General features: G+C 25.2%; 1 protein-coding gene across 3 annotated transcripts in view; it reads right to left on the minus strand.

Moving 5' to 3' along the window:
- Positions 1-27,877, minus strand: part of LOC129979804 (serine/threonine-protein kinase mig-15-like) — a 94,600-nt gene that overhangs the window by 7,072 nt on the left and 59,651 nt on the right. The window contains exons 4-25 of one of the 3 annotated variants that reach the window (XM_056090746.1): positions 27,769-27,813; positions 27,583-27,663; positions 27,437-27,485; positions 27,210-27,271; positions 26,481-26,571; positions 24,623-24,695; positions 24,382-24,439; positions 23,730-23,784; positions 22,899-23,150; positions 22,637-22,712; positions 22,062-22,255; positions 21,413-21,588; positions 20,097-20,350; positions 18,716-18,751; positions 16,208-16,269; positions 14,855-14,946; positions 13,344-13,646; positions 9,930-10,151; positions 8,830-9,055; positions 7,774-7,985; positions 5,630-5,693; positions 4,824-5,074 (exon numbers count right to left, since the gene is read on the minus strand). In XM_056090746.1, coding sequence (XP_055946721.1) covers positions 4,824-5,074; positions 5,630-5,693; positions 7,774-7,985; positions 8,830-9,055; positions 9,930-10,151; positions 13,344-13,646; positions 14,855-14,946; positions 16,208-16,269; positions 18,716-18,751; positions 20,097-20,350; positions 21,413-21,588; positions 22,062-22,255; positions 22,637-22,712; positions 22,899-23,150; positions 23,730-23,784; positions 24,382-24,439; positions 24,623-24,695; positions 26,481-26,571; positions 27,210-27,271; positions 27,437-27,485; positions 27,583-27,663; positions 27,769-27,813 — 2,934 coding nt within the window. Of the gene's footprint in view, positions 1-4,823; positions 5,075-5,629; positions 5,694-7,773; positions 7,986-8,829; positions 9,056-9,929; positions 10,152-13,343; positions 13,647-14,854; positions 14,947-16,207; positions 16,270-18,715; positions 18,752-20,096; positions 20,351-21,412; positions 21,589-22,061; positions 22,256-22,636; positions 22,713-22,892; positions 23,151-23,729; positions 23,785-24,381; positions 24,440-24,622; positions 24,696-26,480; positions 26,572-27,209; positions 27,272-27,436; positions 27,486-27,582; positions 27,664-27,768; positions 27,814-27,877 lie in introns of all 3 variants that reach the window. The other 2 variants (XM_056090745.1, XM_056090747.1) reach the window with 2 other exon arrangements.

Below are 27,877 nucleotides of genomic sequence, written 5' to 3' on the forward strand. Positions count from 1 at the left end.
CTAGATTATAATACTATGACAATTTTTACTTCTTTTACTTTAAAAATAATTTTCAATATTAATAACACAAAATATTCGTATTTTCATTTTCTTAACACATTGTCCAATCATCTTTCAAAGGAAGAAAATAACATGATTGCCCCCCCCCCTTCTGTATTATAGAGTCATTAAATTTGAAAATAATAAGAGTTATGGTAGTTCAGCCTTTGTTACATTGTATTTTCATTGCAAATTAAAACTATTTTCTTTAACTATGCCAATCAACTTCAAGTTCTAAAAAAAAAAAGTAACAACTTTCATGAATATATATAATTAAATATAGCAATTAATTTTCCTTCTTCTAAATATTAAAATAACCAAATTTATTGTTCCTAAACTGTTTTGACAAGTAACACAAATATTAAAGCAAAGCTAATTGCAACTCATTTAAAAGGATGACTTAAAAAAACTATAATACCAACAGATTATTATTGTAATCAGTAGCAAGTTTATACACTTTGTGGCGCTAGACAATACAAATTATGTGTCCCTCTTTTAATAACTGGTCAATTTAGTTTCCTAATTCATCAAATTTTAAGAAACATCACATTTCAAAAACAAACATATTATTCATTTTAATTTAATTTAAAGTTAAAAGTAGCTAATATAATAAAGTTCTCAAGAAATTACGCACAATTATTGATTAAAGATTTTTTTTGACATATAATTAAAAGAATCAAGTTATTATAATGAAATTACAGATTACCAAAATAATTATTATTTTATGGAAAGATTACAAATTACAAGAAAATAATTATTTTCCAGAAACTCTCAAATACATAGCATAATTTATTAAATAAATGATTAATATTTCAAAAAATTATAATTAACTTTCCTACCTTAATTATATAATTAGTTTATATTTAATTATTCAAATTATTTTTGAATAAACTAATATTCTACTAATTTATGGTTCATCAATTTTTTTTTTTTTTTTTTTTGCATTTTGTTTAATTCATTAGCTATGGGTGTCCTCAGCACAGTTGCCCTAATTATCTGCTAAACTGCCTATTGGAAAATTCATTATAAAAGAAATGGTAATGAAGGAGTAAACCCGTTTTAAACAATATTTTATTTTGATATATATTTAACTCTAATTTCAATTCCAAATTAATTCCCAAAGTTTCATCATAATTTAGCCCACATCAAAGTCATTCTAAAATATTCTCTTAGTCACTAATCCCATTCCACTTTTTCTATTTAATTAATTCAAGAGAAGCTTTGTAAAATGCTTTAGTCAGCAGTTCCCGCATTCCGAGTGAAACAATAAAAATTGCTGATCTAAAAAAAATTCTTTTATAAAGAATCCCTGTGTTTCCCTTATAAGAATCCACATGTAAAGAAATCCCTATCAGTATCTTAATAATATATTAGCACTGTGAAATATTTTCCCTGCCAATATCTCATGTTATATAAGACCAGGGATAATTTATTTCTGTCTTCTTCTCTTGCCTAATCTGTTGCTGTGAGCGGACAAGCTTTGTCAGCGCCTCTTGTAAATAAATTATGCCTTCCTGGGATAGATTAAAGATAATTAATGATTTTATTTTACCCCATGTTGTATGGTGATTCTTTCGTGATGCCAACTATCACCCTTCTGAATTTGTCGGTCGAATTCGGCAACACTCTATATAGTTCTAATTAATTTCCTATTCTTTGTCTTAGCCCATGTTACTTTATTCTAAAATGTTTTAAAATTTCCTGATCCAAATCTCACAACTTTTATTTCATTATTACCAACATGCACTCTAAAAATTACTTCTTTGCTTTCTACGCCATGAGTGAAAGGATAAAACTCCTTGGTGCATATATAATTATTTCAAAAATACCCTAGATTTCTTTTCCTCAGTCGACATATATCAAAGAAATCCCTATCAGAATCTTGAAATAAAATCACTGAAGGAAAAAATTATTTTCATTTTACTCTTGTATCGCTATGTAAACAGGTGCCTTTTTACCATCACTTCTCTTTTGTACAAATTGTGATTCCTATGGGAAAACAAATTGAAGTTAATTTCAAAAATTTCTTCAAAAGTTTATATTGCAGTATCCTATATATTAGCTTTTAGGAGAGTCTAATTCCGAAATGATGTTTTAAATTTTTCTTTGATGTATTTTAAAGTATTAGTGCATTGAGTGTTCTAAGGTATCTTAAAAGATACTGTATTATCTATTTAAAGTGCATTAGGTGTTCTTAATTATTTCTTGCTCCCCCTTTTTGCTGCTAATCCATGGACATGAGAACAACAGCAAAATAGAATATAATAAAATAAGACAAATAATAAATGAGAATTATTACTTATAAATAATTAGAATAATTACTTAAACAGAAGTCATCATAAATTAGATACATGACAGCTATGAATTTGAAACAGCATTTTTAAATACAGTATTGACAATCATACGCAGCTGAAATTATGGTTCTTCAGAAATGCTGCCACCTAACACATGCGTATAAACATAAATGGCCTTTATTTCTCTGTAAATCACTGGTTTTCAGCGGTTGTCAGTGAGGTTTCATGTTAGTAATGAAAAATGACCACTGAATTGTTGAATTTGATAATAATTATTAAAATAAAATCATTCCAATTCTGTAATAAATCTCCCAATATTCCAGATTTCTCTGGCAATTCCCGATCTGTATTGCACTCTACAAATGATGCTATACTCTAATTGCCCACTCTACAAATATATTAAATGTTTCTTAAATATCATATTTTGCACTGTTTCAGGATAGGCATAAAAAAAATTTTAATTATGAAGAATGAAATTTAAAAGATGGTACTTTCAATGATTTATCTTTAAAAAAAGTAAAAAATAATCTTGGTATGATAAGATAATCCTTCTTAAATTCTAACTCCAGAGTAGCATAAAAAATATACTGAATTTCTATCTAACAGTTTTGTACAAGTAATTTTAAAAATATCAACATTCCCGGATACCTAAATAATATTAAATAAAATCACAATGAGATTTTATATGCATGAATAAAATTAAAATTATTGAAATGTAGAAAAATTTTAATATCAGGGTCAAAGTTTTACAATGAAGCATCAAATAACATTAACAAATAATTGAATAATTAACAAATTTCACTTGAAGTACATTTTTGGAAACACGTCTTTTTCAGCACAATATTTTTAGAACTCTCACTTTTGCTCTACATAATAATAATTATTCTATTTGGTAAAAATGTATTAGAAGCAAAATAACACAATATAATAGAGGGAAGGGAAATGAAGCATACCAAACCAATTACAAAAGTTATAACAAAATCTGTCTGAATACACTTAAAGGATAAACAATAAAAACAAGCTTCTTAATTCACACATACCCGGTCATGAAACTATCCAACAGGAGCATGGGAGAAAATTAGAAGGATATATCAATTGAGGTATACAAGTATAAATGACAAAGGTGTTTTGGTAAAGGTGTAAGGAAGGGGACTAATTCAAATAATTCATATTCATACATGCTTCATGCTTAACCACCATACTAAACACTACATGCCAAGACTGCAAACTTGCAAATCATATAATGCACAAAAATTTTTAATTAAAAAAAATTTAATAAATGGACATGTTTAACCCTAAATTATTTGAATAATTTTTTTGAAATTGACCAAAAAAAAAGAAAGAGCAAAATTCTCTCTTTGATTTCAATGCAATGCACATAATTTATTATTGTAGATTTCAAAATTATTATGAAAAAGTCATTTGATCTATATGGCAAAATTAAATTCAGAAATATCTGGGTACATGGAAAAAAATATTGGCCAAGATTTTACAGTAAACATTAAATTCAATGTATGTAATAAACTGCTTTTCAAGGACAAACTAACTCAGTTAACAAAATTATTAAGTTTAGACTAGTAGCTCATATATAGCTCATTTTTATTCTTATAATTTTACACATTCAAAACTAAACTATTTTAGGCCCAGAAAACCATAAATTATAAAAAAAAAAAAAAAAAACATAACTTTAAAAAAAATTATTTCAAAAAGACTTTTTTGTAAATACATATATCAGTAAAAATTCTGCCATAACAAATTTAATAGAGTTAAATGAAAAATGATTCCAGCTTAATTTAATTAACACTACAGTTTTCCCTAACTTTTTTTGCAATATAGAAACTAAACATTTTGTGATATCATAAATAGAATTTCAGCATGACATTTTATAATTATGAAATTTACATTATTTAACTGACATAAAATTACATTATGTAACTGAAAGCTTTATTAAATTATGATACTTCAAAGAATATTATATAGATTCTACTCTTTAGTACAAAATTAATAATTCTATAATTCAAATATTTACTCTTGTAATGTAGTAAAAATATAAAATATTATTACTCTTTCCTAAAAACAAATGAGAATAAATATACACTCATGGCTTGTCCATCAAAATGTAAAAAGAGGGAAGGACATGCAGGAGTGAAGAATGGATTAAAATAAAATATACAAATTCAGTTGGATACTTAACTTTTAAAAAATATATGTTGTTTATAATTTACCAAACCCTGTTTCTAAAAAAAATTAATTTTGTAAGAGAATAAAATATGATTTTTGCAATTTTATTTTTAAAAACAGCAATATATTTTCATTGATTCCATGAAATTAGAGAATATGATAAAATATAGTATTTAAATATAATAGTAAATATATTTAGTTCAAAGCTGATGCACAAAGCTCACTACAGCATGATAAAGCAGATATGATGTGCTTCTTAAAAGGATGAAAATAATATTTGGGATTATAATGGTGCTAAATTTTGCTTACATGGGCAGGAATATAAATATCATACACAGCACCAGAGTCCAAATCAACAGCATGGAAGCCTTCGTAGGAGCCATAAACAACTTTGAGCCGGACGCCTTCTTCTATCGTCATATCAATTAATCCAGGCCTATGAGCTAAATCTGTAAATGACTTAAAGGCCATGAATTTGTGATAAGGCTTTGGTGCCCATGCATATATTTCTATGCTTTCTTTTAAGGCAATCACAAGGAATTTTATCCTTTCATATTTGACTGCAAAGAGAAAAATTGCTGCTTCAATAAACAACATAATAGTTCAATGACTCATAAAGGAAAAATATAAACGTTTGACAAATAGCAAATAAGAAAAAAATTATTAGACTGTAAAAATTGACATTTTTTATAATTAAAATAATTTAAAAAATTCTAATTTTTGGAACAAGCTCTTTTTTTTTTTTTTTTTTTTCCAGACACCATAATAGTTTTAAATAAATATCTATAATTTCAATGTAATGATTTTCAGATGTTGTTTCCTAAAGGAACTCAAAAAAATTATAACAAATTTAACAGATCACTCTTTCAAGTATCCATATGTTCCAGTAAAAAAAAAAAAACAATTCCTTTAGCATAGTATATTTTCAAATATTGTACATAATATGTAACGAGCATTTGTGAAACTAGTTCGTATACAAAGTAATTGCCATTAAACAAACTCAAATTCATTTCCTCAAAATATAGGGGGGGGGCAGAAATACAAAGAAAAAAAAGCAATATATATAACATTTATGCAGAAACAAAAAATTCATAAACTTAAAAAAATCAACTTGCCTATTTTAAAATGTACAGCTCCTTGAAGATCACCTACATTTATCCAACCACTTCTTTTTTCAATCTGAAATACACATAATTTAAAATTTAGACTTTAAAATTTAACAAAATACTGTAAACTTAATTAATAAAAATGGATTGTTACAAATTAGTTACAAAGCTAGATTAGCCATTATAAATAAAGCCTCATCAAATTGAATAACAGAAGCAGATTCCTTTTGAATACAGAAAAAACATTTCACTACCTCATTTTCGCCCATAATTTCATAGAAAAGAAAAAGCATAAAACCAAAAGCAACTGATGAGAACTTTCAAATGAAGTATCATTTTCTTAAATCAAAATTAAAGGACAAGTGATTTTCTAACTCTTAATTTGTAAGGAACTACAGCTCGTCAAACCTTTACTATGGAAATTGTTCACTGTGATAAAGAAATAATTCGGTTAATTTGAATCATCCTTCAATCAAAAAATGGTAGCCAGTTATAGAGAAATGAAAATTCCTATTGTCTTAAAACTTTATGGCACATCTACTAACTCTCCATTCACTATCTCATATCCTTTGCTATTTTAAATTCCTTTACATAGCTTGTCTTCCTCAAAAGATAGCATGGACAAAGAATTAAACATAATTATAAACTTTTAAAGTAGAGACGGTTTTGAGCTTGAGATTAGATAAACTGCAGAGAAATTTTTCTAACATTAGGTATGTCATAAGAACCATTACAATTGAAAAAGATATCTTCCTACAAGTAATTTATCTTAAAATGTTACTAGTCAAAATTTTAATGTCTACTAAGAACAGAGGAATTCAGAACTGCCTCAAATTTTAGCAATAAAATCGTATTCACAAGTGTAGTGAAGAATAGAGAATAGTAATTCAAAATCCCAAAACATCTGTACTTTTAAATGAATACTAAAATACTTCTACCAAGATTTGTTAAATGCTGTGAAACACTAAAAAAAATGCAAAACATCAGAACTTGGAAATGCAAAATCCCACTGAATTATAATTTGATAATTTCAATAGAGAAATTGTCTAACATCAATCACACCTGACTTCATTCATTTAAAACTTGGCATTTTCAGATTCAAAGTATATCAAAGTTCCCATCAAATAAGAAAAAAATTCTTATTTGAAATTTTACAAATACTTGAAGAATTTCTTCTTATTATCATTTATATTTTATGTAAATTAATGTAACAATCAAAAGAAACATCCAAATCAATCGGATAGTGCAGGTTTATTATTCAGAAAAATCAATCCACCTCCTCCATGATGAATTAAGGATAGATCATCCTTGACAGTGCTTTATTTTCCAGCATACTTAAAACAATGCAAGTTGTAACATAAATATAAATCAGATGGTACAATGATTATAAAACTTTTCTTACATCTTTTTTAATTGAAAATAATTTCTAGGTCCATATACATTGATAAAAAAAGAAATATTAATAAATGACAAAAAATATATTTCGGTAAACATAAAAGTTTTTAAAATTTTAATACTAAGTTTTAAATTAAGATATTTTCTGGATTAGTATGTAGAACGATTTGTATTAATATTTTTTAAAAAAATACATTTTTACTTGATATTAGATGCCATAATTAAGACACCTTGATGTAGAATGAGAACAAATATTATAGCTTTCAGGATTAATTAAGTTGAATTTCATTCCATATAAGTGATATTATGAATCACCAAGAAATCCATTTGAAAGGTTTATACTTTCAAAATGTTAAGTTACAAAAATAAAATGATACAAAAAGAAAATTTCTAAAAATGTTGCATCACTTTAAGAAATTAATGAATATTAAGCTCTAAAATATAGCCTTTTTATAAAAACACAAATCTTGGTTTGTCATTTGATATAACTTTTGTTAGAGAGAGAATCAAATTTTTTCATAGTTTGATTTCAAATACATCAAATTTTAGAACTCATAGCAATTTCATTAAATACATTATAATACTAGAAGTATTATTCCAAAACATATTAATATATAGCGCAATTAAAACAAATTAATTACAGAACTCATAAAACTAATTCTAAAAGTGGGTATGATTACTCTAAAAGCAATTTCTACTTCAAAAGTAAATACAAAGAAACCAGTGATACTTAAAGTTATATTAAATAGGATACATACTCCTTCAGTTCGAAGAATTTTGCTCTTCAGCCAGGAGAGGTAATAAACGCGAACTCGACACTTTTTACCAGAAATTGTGACAAGAATATTTTGGCCTTCAAGGACTTCCATTTGCTGGAATCTTCTTCGAGATATGAGCTGATAAACTTTTCCTTGACCACTGCGATCAAGCAGCATTAACCCATTTTCAGTACCAATCAAAAGGTTCACCCCTATATAAAGAAATATTATTTTTAATGAATGTCTAAAATACAAAAATATATGAAGCAAAATAAATCAAAATTCATAATTTTAAATAGTTAAGATAAATCTAGGGACTTCACTTTCACTTCAATAAACCATTTAAAACATCTTATTAAAAGCAAATAAGCTGTTTTAATAACTAATCAAAGATCTATCTATTGAAAAAAAAATAATAATACTTATTTGCAAAGTAAACATTTAAATTCGGCATAAACTGAGTGTAGCTCAAAATACATACAAGATTATTTTTTTCTCCAGTACCACTACTTTTAATTACACAGTCAAAAACATGCAGTATCCATTTCAATGCTTAATTTTTTTTATATATATTAACTGTACTGGGATTTTTTAACATATTGAATATAACTTTAGTATCCAAAACAAAAGGAAACTATCACTTGAATTAATTATTTTGAATCATTATTTCTACAAAAAGTCATGAGCAAATTTAATAAAACATTCTGTTTCCATTTTATGAATTATAGTAAGTTATGAATATTTTTGTATTGCAAAGTAGCATTTTTAAAATGATCAGGCAAAAAACATTTTTAAAAAAACAATATTTACATTAAATAAGATGTAGGCTAAATATTTAATATAAAACTAAAGTTGTTAGTACTAAAATAACAATAAACAATGAAAGCAAATTAATCAAATATCAAATATCCATAACTGATTATTTGCCTGATAATTTATTGTTTGTTATAATACATAAATTCACAAACAATTCCTCCAGTTTAGATAGAAATAATGTTTATAATTTTGACTTCTGAAAATACAATTAAAGAGAATTAAAACAAATGAACTACTTACCCCACAAAGCAGCACACAAGATTTCAGAATTAAACCTTTTCTTGTACTTGCGAATTTCTGGAGTATCTGCAGAAGATTCATGAGATGTGGGGGTGACATTCACATTCACATGGCTCTCTCTCCTGGGAGATGGAGAGGGGCCAGTACCTCCAGCTCCAAACCCAAATGTAAGAAAAGAACGCTGCTTATGTTGGAGTTGCGGAGCTTTCCCAACAGCCTGCCTATACTAAAAAAGAAAACCATACATTCATTCACAAATTTATCATATAAATGACTAAAAAAATCTGTAAAGCTGATAATTTACAATTTTCTTTGATCTTTTAGTCTGTGTCATTATCAGAGATGCACAGACCCCAACTTCTGTTAGGACACCAAGCAACTCAGATATTCGACAACAATTTGAGAACAATTGAGAAGTTTCAAAACCCACAATTTGGAAAGATATATCAATATCTCTAATGCACACATTATATATACTAAATTGCAAACCAAATCTTAAATATGATATGCTTAAATTTATATACATTTAAACAAAAAAAATCTAATACATACAAGTTATTAATATGCTTTTTTTTACTCAGATATTTCACTTACAAACTTTTCAGCTGAGAATATAAACTTTGGTAAACAATTAGCATTTAACATTGGTATAAATTATTAATAATTTTAGAAATTAAAATTATTTCAACCTACTATGTAATTACATGAAGCATCAAATAAATTACTGAAATGACAAATGAGAAAAAAGCATTTTATATTTTTCACCATTGCAATCTTCTCTTAAATGATTATTATTTATTCCATGCATATAAAGCAAATTGCAAAGATTGTGTTCGACTTTCAGAAATAATAAAAAAGTATTTCAGACTTAGTTTATCCAGCCATATGATACAAATCTAAAACCAGAAGACATTATACAAAAATGTAGACTTTGGATCAAAATTTCAGATTAAAAATGGCACTCAAATTAATCAACATAATGAACATGAATAAATATATATCCTATTAAAAATATAATAAGAAGCATTATTTATGAAAATTAATTCACATTATTACTTAATTTCTAAAAAACAATTATAATACAAGAAGTAGGTACTAACCTCATCTGATGTCGTTGAATCTTGTAGCCTATGTTGTGGCGAAGATTGGTGACCAGATGTGTTAGACGCATGCTGTTGTAGAAGATCTGGTAAAACTCCCATAGACCGCGTGGCAGCTAAACCAATATTATCAGGAGAACTTTGGGAAGATTCCATGCGTTGTCCAGGGCCACGATCGCTCATGCCACTGGATGCATTTCTATCAAATCTATCTTTATCACTCTAAAAAATAACAAGAATGATAACACAAATAAACATAAAATAACATTGAAAAAATATCAAAACAACTGACATCATAATTACAGAAATAAATTAAAGGAATATCAAGGTATTCAGCTTATTAAATAAGATTTTATTATAAAACTTCACATAAAAAATTTGTAAAATCCTAGAGCTTCGTAAGAAATAATTAATATTCTATGTGCAAGTTACACAAGCTTACCTACATTACTAAGCTTAAAATTATATTATTACTAAAAATTAATCTATCAATGGGTTGGTAAAATAAAGGGAAAGCAAATTAAACTGAAGATTTTCAAGTGTCTTTGAAATCATTTCCTGTTCACTTTATTTTCCCAGTTTGAAATTTCATTAAAGCCCCTATTAATTTTTCTGTAGTTTAGTACATATGCTAAGAAGCTGGCATTTCAATTAATTAGGAAGGTGTTATTAGTAATGTTCATAAAGCTCAAATGATATTAAATAGATTAATAAAGTTACATATTACAAAGCAAAATACATACATTTAACATGGGTGATTTATAATCAGCGATAAAATAAATAAACAAAAAAAAAGACTATTAGCAATAGTTTAATTTATACACAACCAACATTTTTAATGGTTAAATTAATTATCTCATAACTTAGATATTTGCATCAAGCCCAAAATCTCATTTTTAGATATCATGAAAAATTTATTTTAATTCTAAAGAAAAATTAATTTGAACCAAAAACCATTTCAATACGAGTTTAATTTTAATTTACTTTCAATTAAAAAACCAATAAATTATTCAAAATCACTATAATTTGACACTTTACTGACAGCATGGTTTCCAGAAGTGAGGGGCTCAAGAAAAGCAAGCCATAGCATGCCATGTCAGCGATTTTAATATGAGTAGTTCAGTTTATGAATTATATTTCGTATTATATAATACAGAAATCATAATTTTCTGAAAACTTTACACAATTTGTAATATACAAACAGATTTCACAATTAAAAATCTTTTTAAATGAACCTTCATTATACTGGCAGTCCATTAGTCTGACATCTCCTGGATAAAGAAGAGAGATTACTCAAAAATGTTCAGTAGTGCCATTGAAAAAAATTATAATTTAATTATCTCAGTTATATATCATTTACTATACTTCTTATTTAAAACCAATTATAATATATCTTTTCTACAAAACTGATGTAATAGAGACAAAAGTAACTGTGCTGAAAACGATTATTATGAAAATATAGTGATTACATTTTCTTTAAAATAACATATCTGATACACTTTCGATAAACCTACACACAAATATACTGAATTAAGATGCTATAGTTACTTATCAAATAAATTATTTTAAAAATATAAAATTACTACATCTATCAAATTTACATAAGTAAAATATTTCCAATGATTTGTTTAAACAAACCAAATATCAATCCATTAATAAATATAAATGAATTTTTTAAAAAATCTAATAATCTAGCATATAGTATTTAAAACACAATTTTATATAAGAATTATTATCCTCAGAAAAGAAGAAAATAATTTGATGTATCAGTTTTCGAACTTCCTGTTTTAAAAAAAAATCGTTTCTTTAAATACTTACTTTTTAAGGGAAATAACTAATCAGAAAGATATATAAAATCATAACTAAGCAAACCAAATTTTCTAAAATAAAAATTATGTTTGTGTATATGCTATATTAAACACACCATAAATATGATGAAATATACACATTTTTTTTAATGATAGAGACAAACAACACTCAGTCCTAATTTTTGAAATTTTAAATATATTAGAAAAGCATTATGGTATTTAAGCAAGTGTATAATTAATAATAAGCACTTGCCCAATAGTGATACTATTATCAAATAGGAGAAAAAAAATCTTTCAAACACCTTCATTCAGCAAACTTTTCCCATCTTTACTATTGTCGTGTAGTTTTTTTTACAGTAGAAAGAGCAAAAATATATGGCATAATGTAAGGCAATGAATAACAAAAGCTTTTTATTATCATAATTCATATGTTAAACCAGAAAATGTATATAATATTCAACAGCTCTTTTCATTCAATATTATTTTTTAACAATTGTCTCATCATTTAAAAACACATAACAAATTCATTTATTTATGTTAATGATCAAGGAACAACTTTACAATGTTTTTCAACTAAAGGATATTGTTTTATGATTTATTTATACAACTTATAATATAATGCTTTATAATATTCAGCTGATAATATCTCTGAAATTGGAACCAGCAAAAACTCACAATGGTAATATTCTTGCCTGGCAAGTTGGATGGCAATTGGAATGTTCACTTAAATTTAGGTTAAACAAGTTAAGCTTAGGATGTGTTACACACAATTCTCATTTTAGAAGTAAAAACATCATTATCTATAATAAAAATAGTCGAGATTCAGAAATTTTAGTTTTCATTCAGTTACTAATCACAAACTTTTTAAAAAATCAAGAACAATTAAATAAAATGTTTTTTGTTTTTTTTTACAGCCAATAAAACTGCAAATACAACTGAATTCCTCATTCAATTCCAGAAAGGAACAATAGTATTTACTAAATGAAACATTTTCCACATAGAGGAATTTAACATAAAATTCCTTTTATCAAAAGAACTACTGGCCTTGAAAATGAATGTATAACTTAAATGTTCCAGAAAACTGGATGTGTTTATTTCAAAAAATAATTTGTTGATTTCCTATCCATTCCAGCATTGTAAATAATAAAATTATGCTAGCTAACATAAAATAAGAATAAAAATATCATTGAACAAAATATAGCAAATCCATGCAAAATTTTTAATTTAATTCAAAACATTTAAAATAAATTTAAGTCAAGCAAAAAAGAAATATATATTTAGTGCAATTTAAAAACTTATATCCAAGGTTTATTTAAAAACTCCAAGAAAAATTTTTATATATAACCATGTGCTTAAATACTTTCTCACAAAATTTGAAATCATGCTTTTGCCACATTCAGTATAGATTCAATTAATAATTTAACAAAAAAAATTATAAAATATATACTTAAATATAATACATTGCAGCACATGCATAATCATTAAAAATAAATTTAACAGAATTGATAACACAGAAAAAAATATACTTGCTAATATAATTTAAAGCTAATGTGAAAATAAATCATAGAAAAAGAAAAAGAAAATAAAAGCCATGCCTTAAACTGACCTTATTTTCATGCCTAGAGTTACTACTACGTTCTTTTTTATGATTAGATTCCCCATTATGATTAGGAGTTGAGGTAGCTAATGGAAATGGTGATGATGTTGCTTTATGTAATGGAGATGATGATGAGCGATGCCTTTGATCATTCTTAGATTTATTAGCATCATTACGCTCAAGAGGACCAGAGTCTCGCCTCCGTTGGTTTTTCTCCAAATTAACACTTGAGCGTTCTTTTGCCCTTTCTTGGCACTTATTTTCATTTTCATTTCGGGTTCGCCTGCTGTGTTCTTGTCTATTTGAATGATTCTGTAACAATTTGGCAATAAATGAATTTTGGAATGTTATAATAAACTTTTCTAAACAGATTTGGACCATTTTCTTAAAAATAACTAACAAAAAATACAAAAGAATGATTAAATTAAATTAAAACAAAATAAACATTTTAAAACGAAATTGAAAAAATTGAAAACCTCCTTACTTCAGAAATGGTGCAAATGCCAGTATACTTTTAATATATTATAAACTTGTTATAAATTTTTTACACTGAGAATGAAAGTAAAAACAATAGTAAAATACATGAAAAGATTCTGCTCTCTCTATCCTAACATTCAGTTTCATTTCAGAATTTAAGTTATCTTATAATCAATCAGTTTCTCTTCAAAATATCCTATATTTACAACCTATTTTAATCATCACTAACTGGTAAATAATTATAAGAAGGGGGGGGGGGGGGGGAGTTTGAAAAAAAAAACTTTTCTAATACATGACCCAACACTTAAGTAAGAATTTATTCAATTATGATACAGAATAAGGCAAAAATAGTACAGTACAATGAAATTTCTAAATGTAATATCTAAAATTCATCTACAAATGATAAATGTTTAGAAAGAATGCAAAATTTTCAATTATTGCCATACAAAAACACAAAACGTTGAATACAGCAGTTACTTTTACAAAATAGAATTTATTTTACTTCAAATACAATAATTAAATTACCAGTAGTAAGTACCAAAATAAAAAAATAAAAAAAAACACTCAAGTCCATTTTTTTATCATACATAAAAATTTATTGAGAAGAAATATTGCTTAAAATAGTTATTTCAAAATATTCCTCATGTAAAAACTTTTCCCATGTACTTTGATACATTTTCACTCTTATTGAAGAGCTTACAGATGATAAAGTGATATACAATCTGTAAAAATTACATAACTATAAAGTAATAGATATGCCTATAATTTTATGTATGAACAATAATGCAATGAAAAAAAATTCAAGCATAAAAAATTTTAAAAGAATTTTTTCATCAATAAAATAACAGATTATGTGCACATATTCAATTAAAAGTATTAAAGTTACATTTCATAGTATCCATCATCAATTATTTATTCAAAGCATTAAAGAAATTTCCTGGCATTAGATTTTTAAACCAAATGCTCTATTTTTAAAAAGTTTTTAAATTAAACTTACCCTAATTACATCAGCTAAAATGCAACAATGAAGTATATTAACTTACCCTTCTTAGGACAAGAGTTCTATCATTATTCTCATCCTCATCAGGAGTTGGAGGGAGGGGACGATGAGGAGCATGATTAACTGGCACTGAACCTTATTTAAAAATAAAAATCATCAGTGATATATTATAATGCACTATGTGTTGCAAATATTCTTTTAAATGAAAATTCTTTAAAAATTTAAAATACACATAGAAATGATATGAGTTTAAAGTATAATCATTAGCTAATGTGTGTATGCCTGAGTGTTTATATGTGTGTGAACGTGCATACAAATGCATGCTTTCATGTGTGTACTTTAAAAATTGATTCAGAAATTACATTTTGACAGGCTATAATATTGTCATGAATGATTGGTGTATGTCTAATCAGCTTTAACAAAAGCCACTGTCGGAAAAGCTTATAATTTAAAGAACTGTTCTGAAAAGAAAAAAAAAAAAATTAGATTTTCAAAGAAAATCAAAATGATAAACTCCAGAGAATATTTTGCTTGTATTTCAAAAAACTTTTTTTTCCCCCTGAATAATTCAGAAAATTAGAAGCATTATTTTATTAATCACTCTGTATGATAAAAAAACTGTATCCAAACTAAACTGGATAAACTGTATCTGAAATAGCCTCCTTCTATAATCAGTTTAATGTAACTACTGATGTTAAGGACAAAATGGTTGAAATATATCCATCCCATAGCTAAAACTTTAAACGTATGTTTTTAATTTTGAAATATCAAATTGTCATTTGCTTCTTTTTACAAAAATTCTCATGCAGAATTCAAAAAAAGAAAATAATATAAGAAGGAAGTTGAATCTTGATGTAAATCTAATGACTCATAGTGCATAAAATGAAAACCAGGGCAGTTTATGATGGGAAAAAAACATGCCACATAAGTACTGTTATTTGTGTGGTCACAATAAGGCAAACAACAAATTCTTTTATTTAAAATATGGAGTAAAAAAACATGCATATGAGAAACATATCTTTACAACATGTGCTAATATGCAAAATGATACAAATGTAAATTGATTATTAGTATTTTTATTAAAATATTCGCACATGTATTACAAAGTATAAAAGCTGGTCATTTCATGGATTCAAAATTAAGAGTGTGGGGGAAAGAAACAAAAATTAAATTAGGAAAATATATAAAAAATTTGTCAAGTCCATCAAAATTAATAAATTTTATCATTCAATGCTCAAATCTATAAATTGCCAAGAGCATAAAATTTAAATGTTTAATAATATTAAATTGTGATTATAACAACCAAAGAATGGAAGAAATGTTATTTACAAATAATTAAAGATACTTTTGAATTTGAGTTTGATATACACTAATAAAATATAATAATGAATCTCACCTTCATTTATTTTATCATGGCCAACTAAGTTTCTAAGAGCATCATTGTAAACTTCTGGAGGCCTATAAGTTACCAGTAACTAGATTAGAAGCAATTTAATATACAAGAATATTTTTTTTAAAGTATAAGTAAAGGTAAAAGCCCATGCCAAGAAAGTGAAAAGCTGATACCAGAAATGCTAAGTACCCTTTTTGTTTTGTGCAGTGCAACAAATTTAATGATTGCTTTTTTTTTTTAATAACTACAAAAGTTTAAAAAATTAACTATTCCTCTTCATGAATTTAAAGTAAATGGCACTAGGCTATAATTAATAAAAAATTTTAGATTTATTCAAGATTTAGAATAATTATAGTTTATAAGAAAAATAACTGTCTCAATCTACATGTTACTCATGAATGTAAAATAAATGGCATTATGCTATAATTATTGTAATTTGTATATTTGATTGCCAATTAAATAATTATAGATTAAAGTTATTTACATAAAAAAAATTCATACCTAATAACAATCAAAATTTTTATTTTTTCACAGCTCAATGAATGCTTATACAGTACTTTGATTAATTAAAGTGTTCAAGGTTAAGGAAAATGAGATAATACTCAAAATTTAGAAATGCAATGCAAGAATTATAATTTCAGCTGATCTTTAAAAATATAACACTGACAATTAACCATTAACCACCAATGTCACTTATCTTTCAGTGATTTGTTCAAAAATAGTATTAAAAAATTTTCAAAATATTAAAATAAACATACAATCTTGGACAAATACTAAAGCAAAAAATGTTATAACAAAAAAAGACACTTCATATTATATGCTGCATTTTAAATGATTTTTAAACCTTTAATTTGAATTATGCCAGAATATGGATTCAATGGAATAGGTTGGCAAATTAGATTTTAATTTTTAATTAAGGCAAACTGAAAAAAATTAACAGATATTGAATGCATATCTTCTGTAGTATTTTTAGTAGAAAATAAACATATGTACTTAAATTATACTATTATGTATATTAATTAAGGCAAGCAAACATACATAAGTTTGCATAGAGATATTTAAATTTAATATCTAGATTTCAATCTTACATCAAAATCTTAACTAAACATTGAATGAGCAACTTTTCTTCCCATCCTTTTTCATAATAAAATTTTTCCACTTCAATTGCATTCAAAGGTTGTTTTTTGTTTGTTTGTTTGTTTTTTGGTACAATTAACACAATACTGAGTTATTGTTGATAAAGAATTTTAAAAATGATCCATATACAAACAAATATTAAAAATTATAAAAATAAACACATAACTTTAAAATAGGAGGGAAATGAAAATATAGGGAAGACTAATTTTAATTAAATCTGATCTAAATAACTGAAGTACTTCGCTTTTAAATCTTCTAAATCATTAGAATTATATAAAGTTAAAAAAAAAAAACTACCTATTCAGAATTCAATACAAATCTGTTAAAAGAAGTATTTTTTAGTCCAATCATAATTTTATATTTATTTCACATCATGAAACAAACTTAAAGGGTATATTGTACATACAGAAATAAATCATTTTTGTTATAAAACAAGATATCAGAAATACAAAGGGGGGATCTTTTTCAATGAATAAAAAGAAAAAGATATATCTGATAAAATGAACAACACAAATTTAATTACATTTCTCCTTTTCTTTTGTTTGTTCCCATACTCATGCACTGAAAAGCTTTTTGTAAAAGTGCAATTTGAAGCTATTGACACTGATTTGCCAAAGAAAATTATAACCCAATATTTGTTATGTTCATGTCACACAATTAAGGTAATTCAGCAAAATTCAAAGCAAGAATTGGCATTTTTAAAAAATAAAATTAATAATCAAAATTAGCTAGTAATATCTATTGCAAACTTTTTCATAGTAATGTTATCACAGAATAAAAGCATTTCTGCTCAAGCTAAGTATTTAAAAAGAGAAAGATTATTCAACAACTAAGGACAATAGACTTCAGATATCTAACAAAATGAAAAATTGGTTCAAAATTTTTAGTCCTAAATTTTATTTGGATTGCAAATTTTTTTCACAGCATAAAAATTAAATACTAATATTTCAAATAACAATACTGATACACATTTAGAAAAATTAATTTTGAAAAAATTAATTCACAAATATTAGATTTTTAATGAAATGAAAATATATGAAACTAATCTAATAAAATATGACTAGTAGACTAGCTAGAATGAGATATTAAAAGCAACATTTACTAAAGATTTTCCCCCTCCTTTCAACAGCTATGGCAGTTTCGGTTATTTATCAGTAACAAATAGTACACAATATTCTTTTTTATAACACCCCATTCTTGAATGGCTTTTAAAATTTTACTTTTTTCGAACAAATGCTTAATTCATCTTAATATGAATCATTAACTAGACTAGTATTATAACCATTGGTCACACACAAATTAAATAAACATACAATTATTCTTTAATATAAAACACTACAATCACGCTAAACTAATGTTGTGTATCATTCTTACCTTGATATCCTATTTTCAAGAGGATTTTCAGTGGCCCTTGAAATAAAGCACAAAACAAAAAGGGGAGAAAATAAACAACAGCGATAAAAAAGTACAGAAACATATAAAAAAAAAGAAAAAAATATATTTAAACCAGCAACTCAGATTAAAAGCATACAAAAAAACCCTTAAAATAAGATATAAAAATAAGCTAAAACTAGAGAAAGGATGCAATTAGGATTGATCAGTCAGCATGCATGTTCAATCCTTTTTCAGCCTTTTAAAGGAGGTTTGAGGGGAATGAAAAAGAAAACTTTTTAACCATAAGCAAATTCTCTGAGCAAAATTAAATATCAATTAATAATACAATGTCAATTAAATAAAAAAAGTCATTTTTTAAAGCAAAAATACTGATTTTCAAAATATTGATTTTATTAGTTTTTAAAGGACAAAAGAATGATTTTTCAGAACTTTTCTATAAAACATCATGGATACACATATGGAGATGTTTAATTATAGATGAGATTTTTACAGACGTCTAAAGCAAAATGAAATGAGGCTGATTTATTTGAAGTAATTGCTGCAATATTAAAAATTAATTAATAGCCAAAATACAAAAAATAATTTTTCTATGCTATTATTCTTTTTAAAATTAATTTTACTATTATTTATTCATTATTTATTTATTTATTTATTTTTTGTTTAAAATTAAATCATTTTTTGAAACATATCATGAACACTTTATTTACTTTACAACAAACATTGAGCTAATTTTCTTTTTAAAAGTATTAAAAAATCTAAAAATCATCGGTTATCATATTACATATTCAGCATTTTAGTTTTCATAAATGTTAAACAATATTTTATAAGAATGAAAAAAAATGTGATGACACAAAGAAAATGCTGAATTTCTTATTTTTATTTCATTGTTAATCAAAATGGAAATTTTTAAAAATAATAATAATTCAGATTGACAAAGTTAGTTTACTTTTTTGTATTAGAATAGGTACAGATCATCTAACTTTCAAAAACTTATCAACAAAAAATAAGATATAAAAACTATAGTATGAATATTCAATTACGCATATATAAAAAGAATAAATACTAGATACATCATACAATTTAGAAACAAAAAAATGTTTGACTACATAAATAAATGACTTTTTTTAAATGAAGATAATTATATGGCAATATTTCTTTTTTTTTTTTTTTTTTTTTTTTTTTAAATCATGCACACATTATTTTTAAAAAGTACATTAACTTTCAATTCCACCAAACTAGTTTTAACATACAGCTACATTTAAAAAAAACTTGTCTAGTTTATTGATTTAAAAAAAAATGTATCTCATGAAAACTAATTCAAAAATTCTCACAACTTCAATCGGATGTTGAAATGACTTACAATGGCCTAGGAGGATCAGATGCCAAAAGAGTCCCATCATTTTGGATTTGGCCTTCATCCTCGTCATCCTCCTCTTCTTCTGAATCTGAGCCATTTCGATTAACCCCACTGGACTTCTCAGATAGTATACCATTTATACCTGGAGGTGTTTCAACAGAATTAGATGAAAGTCTACTGTTATTATTTTGACTGGATAAACTTCCTGCACCACCAACAGCAAGTTCATTCAGCTGAGCTGCTAAAACCTCCAAATCCTAAGAATTAAAAGAAATAAATTTTAAATTGTATCATTTTTTTATAAAAAGCAAATGCATATAAGCAATAAAATGTCTCTGAATTATTAAAATTTTCAAAAAGGAATTCGAGAAAAAAAAAAAAAAAAACGAAACAATTTCAATGCCTTATAATTTTTTCATCTTGTTGGAAGAGGAAGGGATATCATCACTAGACTGTACGATTTACTTATATAATTAACAAATTTTAAATTATTGACAGATTGTTAATTTAATAAAAAAACTGACTAAAAAAATATTATTAATCGTTTTTGAACAGCTCTGTTTATTAACAAACTTTTAATCATAATTATTATTTTATGAACCCACCTCATATTGAATAATCATTCCTTAGTCATTTTCAATAAAATAACATAAAATACTGTTAAATAAGCTCAAGAGCAAAGACAAAAATAATTATATATCTACAATGCTATACAATATAAATATAATTCAAAGCTTTAGTCACTATGTTGCATAAATTTCACCATTGAAAGATATATAATGGGTGAGAAAATGAAAAATATTTCTTTGGAATTATAATTTAATTTGCCATTAAGTTTTAACATATATCAATTTTATCAAAACTATACAAAATGTACATATGCATAAACAAATTTTTTCATACCAAATTAACTATCAGTTAATGACATTTGGCTTCATTTTTATATTCATTTTATTTTAAGGGTATCACTGAATTAAATAATATATCGTTAATATCTGTAATTAATCCATGTTTAAAAAAAAAGAGTATTTAAATACTGCTAATATCTTAAAAGAAGATATTCAGGATCTTCAAAAACAATGCCTGTTTTATTAAAATATCGAACAATGTCATTTAAGTAATTAGTTTCTTTGGTTACAGTTATATTGTAACTAGGAAAACTAGAGACAAGAAAACATAATTATGCTATAACAAATAATTTTGAATCCTGGGCAAGTGGAAATTACTTAAAAAATTAAGCAATTAAACTAATTTGTAATCACTAAATATTTTTTTAACTGATAACCAAAGATATTAATAGTTACAAGATTTTAGTATACCTCTGGTCTTCTTGCAGGAGGTTTGAAAACACCAGAATTTCTATTTTGTTGTGAAGATTGAAATGGAATCATTTGATTTTGATTGTTTCTTGGAGGAGTTGCTGCTTTAGCTTTTCTATTTCCATCTACAGGAATCGGTGGAAGGGGTTTACTAGGAGGAGGAGGATCAGGAACAACTAGTAAAATAATATAAATAACAATTGAATTCCTTCATATAATTTAAAAGCTATTTATTTCAACACAATAGATCAGACATTATTTAGCCTTCAAAAAGTAAAAATATTTTTTAAAAAATTCAACAAATTATACAGTTGGCTATTATGATTGACTATTATAAATGGAAATATTTTTAATCAATATTTTGTTTTAACATTAACAGCAAACTTTAATAAAAATAATTTTATATACTCCCCCTTTTATAGATACCTCAAACTTTTAAAGCAGTAATAATTAATTACATGGAAGGATTTTAACATAAAACCTGCTTCAAACAGCTATATGATCCTTTTTCAATTGCAAGTTCAATATATCAGTTAATATAAAATTAAAATGAATAGAATAAATTCAATGATCTAATGGCATTTACAAGAATAAACTGTAACAATTTTTAAACAGTTTAGTAATCCTTAATAACTAAAACACCAATTACCAATAAGTCTTTGTGGTGGTATCGGGTGCCTTGGTGGTGGAGCAGGCATTTCAATTTGTAAAGGTGGAGCAGAGGGTGGTTGAAAGCTACTACTGCTTGGGGCTCTAGATTCATTGGATGTAAGAGTCCGTCCTTCTTGTAACTGCTGGAAATTTCTTCTTAATGTAGAATCTTGTTGTACAGGCTCTATGGAACTAAAATGAATCAAATGATTATTTAAATATTCAAGCAGAAATTAAAATTTATATACTAACAAGGAAGAAAAAAAAAACTCATTATACAAGGTTAATTTAAATTATATAATATTATTTAGAGAACTGTTTTTACCTGGTTTCAAAAAAAAAATGCTTTGTTTATTTTTATAATGAAATAATAGATTGTATAACTAGATATGCCTAGCACACAATTTGATTAAAAATAAAGATAAGAAAATAACAGATCAATAATTTCTCCCTCCCCTTTAGATAATATTACAGGTGGGGAAAAGAACATTGGTTTAACTAAAATCATTAATTATGAATAATTAGAATTTACAAATATAGTTAATATTGTGAAAAAATACATAAATAATTTACCTAGGTTCACCAGCAAGACCAACATCTTCTTCTTCACCTTCACTGCCACTATACCTATATTCTTCTTGAATATCACCTGAAAAACAGCAAGGAAAATTCAGTATGTTTCTTAAAAATCTTTTCAATTAAAAAATATTTAAAATAGCGCAATATTAGGCTAAGCAAGATGATAGAAGAAGATGGTATGCCTTTGGAAGCAATCCGTAAGAATGCAAAAGCAAGCTTGCAAAGAGAATAAGCAGCCAATTATAAGCACCTTTACCTCCTCTCTTGTGCTTTCGACATCGATCAATGTGATCTTTCAGTTGAATACGAACTTGCCTTTCAGTGGGTTGATCCCTAATAAAGGGATGCTTTAAAAGTTGATCTGTATATGGCCTCTGTTGGTAATCTTTGACTAAAACTGTTTCTATAAAGCTATGAAATTTTTTATTCCACTTTTTGGACTTTAACCGTGGAGGAGGATTTCTTGGAATGAGGAACAGAGCTCGCATAGGGTGCATATCACATAATGCTACAAAAAAAAAAAAAAAAAAATGATTGTTACAATCAATTAAAATATGCACTCAAAATCCAATCTCATATCATTTTATAGTTTAGGAAAAAACTTTAAAATTGCTATAAAACAACAATAAAATTTATAAAATATCTAACAATTTTCTTTTTTTTTAATACAGGAAAATATTTTAGAAACTTGAATAATGTATTAACACTTAATTTCAAGTTGTAAATTATTATTAAAATAAACACTAAATATTGGAAAATTTTTTAATACACTAACAAAATTCCCCCCAAAAAGTCATATGTTAATGCAAATATAATAAACAATTTAACTACTTTACAAAAAATACTTGCCATTATGAACATAATATTTTTTACATAAAATAAAATAAGAGTTTTCTCCATAATGGTTAATTATTTTTAAAATTGATATAAAATTATTGATACATTATGCACAAAAATTAAATTACCCAGAATTTTATATTTTTTAATTATTCTTAAAAATAAATTATACTAAAAAAATTTTTTGAAGAAAAAAATGCAAGTAAATTCTATGATTAAAAAATAAAATTTAATTATTAAAATATCATACGTGGTTGAGATTCAGCCATTTCTAATGCAGTTATTCCTAAAGACCATAAGTCACTCTGAAAAAAAAATAATTTGTTTTAATTATATTTGTATATAAATTAGAGAAACAATGAATAAACAGTAATTAAAATTAAAGTTTACATTTTAAAACTGACCACAAATGAAGAATAATATTAATTCAATTTTTTCAACTTCTTAATTTCTCCTTTATATGATCAATAATTTAAAAAATATTATTGTTTTCAAACTGTCTGAACTCAAAGCTAAAATTTTAAATAGGTTTTTCTTAAAATGTTATTCTTATTTATATATGATTTAAGAAAATTAATCCAAGAAAATATTTTCATATTAATAATATCAAAAATTTAATCTTAAAGCATCTGATAATTAATTTTGGTTTGAAGATATTTTTACAAAAATTTAAACTCAAATAATTAGTTTTGAATGGAATTAGTATAATTAAATTATATAAAATTGATTCAATGGGATTTTTATATTGGTGATTATTATAATCTTCAAGTAAAAAAATAAGAATCTAAATAATTTAATATGCATTCCAATATATTCACAAGATAATAAAATATTTCATTTAATTAAATGTATAATTCAGTTTTATGTTTACAACTGACAGTGGAATTTAAAAAAAATCATACTCTGTTGTCATAAGTGGCTTCAGGATTTTCATCACATGCTATCACTTCAGGAGCCATCCTGTAATGATAAAGTAATAATTTAGATAATCTAAAAGTCAAAAATGCAGTTAATTGATAAATATTCAATACTATAATAACTCAATCTCCTTCTCTATTTTTTATACAAATGTAATAATTGTAGAAAAAAATGGAAAATTTTGAAATAGAAATAATATTTAAAAAAACAACAAAATATGCTTACCAGTAAGGTGTCCCTATAAAAGTATTTCGCCTTCCTATAGTTCTATCTAGTTGAGCACTCACACCAAAGTCAACTGCAAATGAATAAAGATTATTTAAAATTTTGTTACTTAAAATAATGACTGAGAAAAAATAAATAGCAAGCTCAAACTAATTTAAAATTTAATTGAAATCAATTATAAAAATAAAAATATATTTAAACAAAATAACACAGAATATTAACTTTAAATGTAAATTTCCCCGAGATTTGACAGTTGCATCTTATAATAAAAAATCTACAAGCATTTAAATCAAATTATAAAAGATTCAATAAAATAAATTTACAAAAATATTTAATATTTTATTTTTAATTGTTTAAATACTGCCATAAAAAATTACAAAAAAAAATGTTATGTATTTCATTTCCAGCAAAAGTAATATTGCCTATTTGACCCAAAGTGCAGCTTGAATAAAAATACATGTTAATTAGTAATAAGTTATATGATTTTCATCATTTTTATATGAGTATGTTTTGGACACCTTCAAGAGAATTATAATTTAATTCTTCAGCTATGATGGTTGAGCACAGAGTATTCAATAACAAAAAAAAAAAAAAAAAAAAAGGATGTGAAATTAATTTGCTTTTAAGGCATTTATTCAAGATTAAGGGTACTGCCATTTTATCCTAAAACAACAGATTTCCCTATATAAAATAATAAAAACCAAGCCAAATGATTAATAAATTCTAGTTGCAAATACTTTATGGTAAAATTAGTTATGAATAACAACATGACTGCAAAGATCATTTGGTACTAAATTATAGGATTATAATAGACATTTGGCATAATATGTTAAGAGGATATGTAGATTATCAATAAATACATTTTTCACGACTGTTTATGATAGATTATTTTTATTATCACTTTATTTTCACTAATTCACTTTTTAAGAAATATATAAGTTTTAGTAAGAACAAAGCAATACATGAAAATGTTTCATCCAACTTGCCAAGAAAAAAAGCAACAGGCAACAATGCAATATTAACTATATTTCCTAAATAATAAATTAGTTCATTTGACATCTATGGTATTCAAATATACTGACAATAAATTTCTTATCTTGAAAATATAAAAAAAAATTGTTAACATTATCATACTTGTAAAGAAACCAACTATGCCCAGCCTTTTTTTTTGGGAGGGGGCAAATTTAATTACTAATTTATTTAATTTTACATGCAATATTAAAATCTGATAATTATCAAATGATTTTTTTTTTTTTTTTTTTGCTTAAAGCAATTAAAAAATCATTCATTCTCTTTGATTAGATCCTGACTTAAAATGAAAGAGAGAAAGTTTAAAGTAATAAACTTTAAAAAAAATTATCAATTACCATCTTCACATTTAAAAACAGCCTAATTATAGATGATATGAACAGATTGCCCTCCACCTCAAATTTGACATTTCCTATAACTATATCAGATACTGAATCCAGCATTTCCATTATTAAAATATTTTCTTAAAAGTAGTAAGAATAGAAAAGGAGGACATTCACTTATAATGATATTAGCAGATAAAACATTTTTCAGTAATCACAAATGATTAAAAGCGACAGAAATTATCCCTCTTCCATTATCATATTACATATGCTATCACACATGTTATAAAATTGAATAAATAGTTAAATTAATCAATTTTAATACTTATAATATGGAGGCATAATTAAGCAATGCATGATGCACAAAATATGTATTCAAAATTAAATTTAACCAATAATGAACTGACACTGAATTAAATCCTAATTCCAATACTTTGAAATCTGAATAATCTCTTTAAAATTATCCACTTTTAACTGAAATATAATTTGTTGTATAAAAATCTTACCTAGTTTAACTTCTGCATTATCTGTTAACAAAACATTCTGGCCTTTAATATCTCTGTGGATGATTTTATTGGCATGAAGATGACTAAGACCCTAAATATATATGCAAAATATAGAAAAAAATTTCTGCTAAGCAAGTGAATTTTAACACACAAATAATGAAATACACAAAAAGTGAAATGTTCAGAAAAATTAAAATAGATAACTAAAATAACTGAATGAAATTTTAAAATATATTTTTAAAAAATTCTTTAAAAACGCATTTTTGAAATCACATCTGTCAGTGAACATGATAATTCCAAAACAGCTCGAGTCAGACAAATAGGCGATTCAGAAATATAAACATTACACCAAATTTACAATTTTAACATCTAAAAAGTATATTCTTATCCAATTTTGAGACAAATCTGACATCTTTTTAGCAGCATATATCTAGAACACTTGAAAAAGGATGGGTATACTAATAGAATTTTTATCAATTTAATTCAAAAACAAATAGAAGAAAAGAGCAATTTCAGGAAGGGGGGGGGACATTCATTTCATTTTTGCACAAAATCTTCAACAGTGATATCATTCTATTTCCAATAAAAAGATGTATTCTAGAAACATAGAATTTTTCGATTCTGCACAACCTGATTTCAAGTATCCCATTAAAACTGGAGTTACTATATCATATACAGAACTCTCTTTTTTCCATGATAAATATTTTAAAGTATAATTTTAATTCTTACCCTGAGAATTTCTCGACAAATGTAAGCTATCCATTCTTCTTTCAGACATTGTCCTTTAGTGGCTGTAACACAAAAAGTATCATTTAAATTATTCTGGACATTGGTAAACTAAAATATAAACAATTATCAAACTTATAAAAATTCCTTTAGGATACTTAAAGAAAACACACACACACAAAAGAGTCTTCTATATTTAAGAAAAAATAATCTCAAAATTTAAAACTTACATTTTACAAGATCAGTCACAGATCCTGCTCCACAGTATTCCATGACAAGCTAGTATGAAATAAGTTGTGATTATTATATATAATTTGCAAAAGATTCATTAGTTCAGTTGAAATAAATTAAAATTATATTCCTAAAACATACATACCCATAGTTTGTCATCTTTACCAGGAGGACTTTTTTGAATAAATGCCCCATAATAAGTAGCTATATTTCGATGATGAGAGTACTAAAATTGAAAATAATGTTTAGAAATTTAAAATGTCCATTATTTTAAAAAATTATGTTGCAAATGGAAAATAAAAAAAAAACTATAAAAATATATATTACATACCTTTTTTAATACATTTATTTCTAATTTTATTTCTTCTTCTTCATCCTGAAATAAAGATAATGGAATTTTATAATCTAGTATTATATTCTACTTAACATCTACACAATAT

Source organism: Argiope bruennichi, chromosome 1 (assembly GCF_947563725.1).
Source record: "Argiope bruennichi chromosome 1, qqArgBrue1.1, whole genome shotgun sequence".
NCBI lineage: Eukaryota > Metazoa > Arthropoda > Arachnida > Araneae > Araneidae > Argiope > Argiope bruennichi.